At 46.7% G+C, this 5,007-nt stretch overlaps 1 protein-coding gene across 2 annotated transcripts in view; it reads left to right on the top strand.

Annotated features, from left to right (window-relative positions):
• DESI1 (desumoylating isopeptidase 1) overlaps positions 1-5,007 on the top strand; it is a 23,158-nt gene that overhangs the window by 12,137 nt on the left and 6,014 nt on the right. Inside the window, exons 2-4 of one of the 2 annotated variants that reach the window (XM_017870294.1) lie at positions 3,469-3,490; positions 3,705-3,845; positions 4,015-4,084. In XM_017870294.1, coding sequence (XP_017725783.1) covers positions 3,469-3,490; positions 3,705-3,845; positions 4,015-4,084 — 233 coding nt within the window. The remainder of the gene's footprint in view (positions 1-3,468; positions 3,491-3,704; positions 3,846-4,014; positions 4,085-5,007) is intronic. The other variant, XM_017870295.1, reaches the window with a different exon arrangement.

Here is a 5,007-nt window from a genome sequence, read left to right as displayed (position 1 = left end):
AAGTTACAAACCCTAGAAGAGCCGGGCGCGGTGGCTCAAGCCTGTAATCCCAGCACTTTGGGAGGCCGAGACGGGCGGATCACGAGGTCAGGAGATCAAGACTATCCTGGCTAACACGGTGAAACCCCGTCTCTACTAAAAAATACAAAAAAACTAGCCGGGCGAGGTGGCGGGCGCCTGTAGTCCCAGCTACTCGGGAGGCTGAGGCAGGAGAATGGCGTAAACCGGGGAGGCGGAGCTTGCAGTGAGCTGAGATCCGGCCACTGCACTCCAGCCTGGGCGACAGAGCGAGACTCCGTCTCAAAAAAAAAAAAAAAAAAAAAAAAACAAACCCTAGAAGAAATGAGTTGGCCTTTATTGGGCATGTATTATGTCCCAGACCCTGTGCTAGGCATGTGTCATGTATCGTCTCTTTTAATCCTGGAAATGTTACGAGACAGGCACTGTTATTATGCTTTTTTTACAGAATAGGAAACTATAGTTTAAACAGTGTGTCCAATAGAACTTTCTGCAGTGATGGAAATGTTCTAGATCTGCACTGTCCAATGAGTAACCACTAGTCACATGTGGCTATTGAATACCTAAAATGTGGTTAGTGGAACCGAGGGACTGAATTTGTGCATTTATTTAATTTAAATAGCCACATGTGGTCAGTGGCAACCATATTGGACAGCTCAGGCTTAGTGTTCTCAGCCTCTGCAGTGTTCTCTGTGATCTGGTCCTCCATTACCTCTGGTCATCTTCTACTTCCCCTCCTCACCCATTCTAGCTTCACTGGCATCCTCACAGGCCTTCAGATAAACCTGGCATATCATTGCCCCTGCATCCCTCTTTCCCTTGCCTCTTTTAAATCTTGGCTTAAAGCTGGGCGTGGTGGCTCATGCCTGGAGGTGGGAGGATCTCTTGAGCCGAGGAGTTCAAGTCCAGGCTTGACAATGTAGGGAGACCCCGTCTCAAAAAAAAAAAAAAAAAAAAAAAAACTAGGCCTGGGTGGTACATATATAGTCTCAGCAACTGAGAAGCTGAAGTGGGAAGATCACTTGAGCCTGGGAGGTCAAGGCTGCAGTGAGCTCTGATCACGCTACTGCACTCCAGCCTGAGTAACACAGCAAGACCCTGTCTCAAAAAAAAAAAGTCTTCACTCAAATGTCATGTTCTCAAAGAGGCCCACCCTGACCATCCCTGAAACTCCCTTAACCTACTCTTTTTTTTTTTTTGAGACAGAGTTTCGCTCTTGTCGCCCAGGCTGGAGTGCAATGGCGCAATCTCGGCTCACTGCAACCTCTGCCCCCTGGGTTTAGGCAATTCTCCTGCCTCAGCTTCCTGAGTAGCTGGGACTACAGGCATGCACTACCATGCCCGGCAAATTTTGTATTTTTCATAGAAACGGGGTTGTTGACCACGTTGGTCTCAAACTCATGACCTCAGTTGATCCGCCCTCCTCAGCCTCCCAAAGTACTGGGAATACAGGTGTGAGCCACCACACCGGGCCTATTTTTTATTTTATGTGAGACAGGGTTTCACTCTGTTGCCCAGGCTGGAGTACAGTGGTGTGATCTCAGCTCACTGCAACCTCTGCCTCCCAAGTTCAAGTGATTCTTGTGCCTCAGCTTCCTGAGTATCTGGGACTACAGGTTCACGCCGCCACATCCAGCGAGTTTTTTTTTTTTTTTTTTTTGGTAAAGACAGGGTTTCTTTGTTGGCCAGGGTGGTCTCAAACTCCTGGCTTCAAGTGATCCGCCTGCCTCGGCCTCCCAAAGTGCTGGGATTACAGGGGTGGGCCACCGTGCCATGTCTGAAGTAGAACTTACTTTTATCTTGTGGAAGTCTTTACCCTTTTCCCCAAGGAGGTCATCGTACCTAATAAGAGCCTCCATTTATCAAACATCTGTATATCATATACTGTGAAGCTTTCTATACATTATTATTACCAGTCACAGCAATTCCGAATCGGAGAAACAGACTTAAACAGGCTAGGTAAACTTGCCCAAGATCCACCACTAGGAAGTGTAAAATCCAGGATCTGAATCCATATGGTCCCCTTAACTATGTCTGAGGATGCTATGCCAAGCATGTGGTGGCTCATGCCTATAATCCTAGCACTTTGGGAGGCCGAGGCAGGTGGTCACTTGAGGCTAGGAGTTCGAGACCAGCCTGGACAACATGGCAAAATCCTGTCTCTACTAAAAATACAAAAATTAGCTGGGCTTAGTGGTGCATGCCTGTAATCCCAGCTACTTGGGAGGCTGAGGTATGAGAATCACTTGAACCCAGGAGGCAGAGGTTGCAGTGAGCCGAGATCACGTCACTTCACTCCAGCCTGGGCGACAGAGAGACTCTGTCTCTAAAAAAAAGAAAGTCACAGGGCAAACAGTGAAGGTAGCAGTTAGCAATCAGTAATCCGCCATGTCGCCACGTGAAGTGATAAGCAGGGATGAGTGAGTGATGTTTACTGGCGCTCCACATCTTTCACTGCCCTTCATCTGCCTCCTGAGCACTGCTGTAGTGTATCTCGCATGGACTCTTGCAATGACCTCCTTACCCTGGTTTGTTTGCTCTGCTCTCTTCCCTCCAGTTCATCTGCTATCCCACAACTACAGTTGTCCTTTCTGAACATGGATCTGATCAAGGCACTCTCCAGCCTCACAGCCTCTTTGAGTCCAGGCCTGCCCACTTTGCTGGCCATCCTGTTGGCCACTCCTCCCCTTGGCACCATCACTGCACCCTTTCTTCACTCTGCCCTGCAGGCTTTAGACTTCACAGCCATGCATGTTCACGTCTTGTTCTCTCCCACAGAAATGTCCATCCCTGCCCTTACTTGTCATTGATAATGGAAGCTCACAAAAGTAGTTTATTACATTTAGCACCTTATTTTTACCACTATGATAACAGCATATTAACATTGTGTTTTAGTTAATTGTGTGTCTCAGTCCATTTGACTTTGAGCTTCTCAAAGGCAGGAAAGTGATATGTTCCTATTTGCATTTCCACACCTAACATTGTTTCTGGCACATAGAGGTAGAATAACAGTGCCTTAACTATTTAAATGGATAGCATTTGCAAAGTTTTGTCCTATCAGTTTCTGAAGGATTTCCCATCAATGAAGAAATGAGTAATAACATTCGTTGTATTACTGTAGTCTTACTGTACGTGAGACAGAGAAGTTAAAAAGACATAGCTGAATTGACCCCAAAGAGGAAAGAATAGCAGACATAAACCTGGGGTACCTTTATACCAGTGTTTTTAATCTTGCATTCTGATAAAAGACTCTCGTACTTTTCAGCTTACTTAACAGAGCACACTCTGTCACAACCTAAAGACCTTACTGGAGAGGAGTTGCATTCCTAGAAAGTCCCTCAAGAGGTTTATGACAGGTTACCCTGGGTTTGAGTGACACAGTGAACTTACCAAGGCTGAGGGGCCACTTAGTCTAGTCCCAAGTGGCTAAATCTCTTCTTCTCTCCACAGGGAAACAACTGGAAGGCATCTGGTAAGTTGGGTGGGTCTCCTTACTTTGACTAGTTTTGAAACAAGGCAGCACTCTATGCATTTCAGGTTTCAGTCTGTGGCTACCAGCATGAAACCTAGTTATCCATGCTATAAATCTGCAAGCCCTAAAGCAGTGCTTCTCCATCAGGAGTTCTTTTGCTCTCTCACCCTGGGACATTTGGCCATGTCCAGAGATATTTTTGGTTGTCACACAGGGAGGAGGATGCTACTGGCATCTTGTGGATAGAGGCAGGGGTGCTGAACAGCCTAGAATGCACAGGACAACCCTACACAACAAAGAACTATGCAGCCTCAAATGTCAATAGTGCCAAGATGGAGAACACCCCTGATCTGTGGTATTTATCGTATTCATACCTTTGGTTTGTTGGTTTTATAAGACTTGTTTTATAAGACTGGTCCCCACAGTCCTATCCTTGGGCAGAAATTATTCTCATTGCATTATGGTGTTTGCTTTCTCTCAAAGTTTAAGTTTTCTGGCTCACTGTGTCTCTCTCTGTGTGACAGGCACACATCCATAGTTGTGCACAAGGATGAGTTCTTCTTCGGCAGTGGCGGTATCTCCAGCTGCCCCCCGGTGAGTGTCTTCCCCTACACTCTGTCCTGCAGTCTCAGGTTGTGGGGGCGCCTGTAGACCAGGAGCTTTGCTTCTCCTGTGGACCTCTGGCATTGTTCCTCGAAGCCACCTGAAGACTCGGCTCAAGAAAACCTTTCCAGACACCCCAGCCAATTCCCCTCCTCTCTGTTCCCATGGCACGTATGAGTCCTTCTGTCTCACAGAGAGCGTGTTATGGTAAAATGAGCCATTTCTGGTTCTCCACAGGGAACTGTGGAAGTGAGCTGAGGCCTTCCATCTCCATCCCCTGCACAGTGCCCAGCTCATCCTAGGAGCACAACTGATGTTAAGCTGAATGATGAGGGCTCTGAGAAGCATCAAGAGTTGCCCAAACTTACAGCCAATAAGTGACACCAGTCACTATAACCCAGGATTATGACACTAAAGCCCACACCCTTTTCCAAAAATTTCTTTTTTTTTTTTGAGATGGATTCTCGCTCTGTCGCCCAAACTGGGGTGCAGTGGCGCCATCTCAGCTCACTGCAAGCTCTGCCTCCTGGGTTCACGCCATTCTCCTGCCTCAGCCTCCCAAGTAGCTGGGATTACAGGCGCCCTTCACTACACCCAGCTAATTTTTTGTATATTTTAGTAGATACGGTATTTCAGCATGTTGGCCAAGCTGATCTCAAACTCCTGACCTCGTGATTCGCCCGCCTCGGCCTCCCAAAGTGCTGGGATTATAGGCGTGAGCCACCGCACCTGGCCTTTTCCAAAAATTTCTTTCAGAGTTATCCAAGTGTTGTCACAGTAGGTGCTCAAGCAGTGGCCAAGCAGCCATTCATTTTGGTTGTGTGTTTGTTTTGTTGTTGTTGTTTGTTTGTTTTTGCTATATCCTTCAGGAAGGATTTTTTTTTTTTTTTTTTTTTTTTTTTTTTTTTTTTTTT

This window comes from Rhinopithecus bieti, unplaced genomic scaffold (genome assembly GCF_001698545.2).
Source record: "Rhinopithecus bieti isolate Rb0 unplaced genomic scaffold, ASM169854v2 scaffold_4967, whole genome shotgun sequence".
Taxonomy (NCBI): domain Eukaryota; kingdom Metazoa; phylum Chordata; class Mammalia; order Primates; family Cercopithecidae; genus Rhinopithecus; species Rhinopithecus bieti.
Note: the sequence above shows the minus strand (reverse complement) of the source record. Positions and strands in the feature narration are given on the sequence as shown.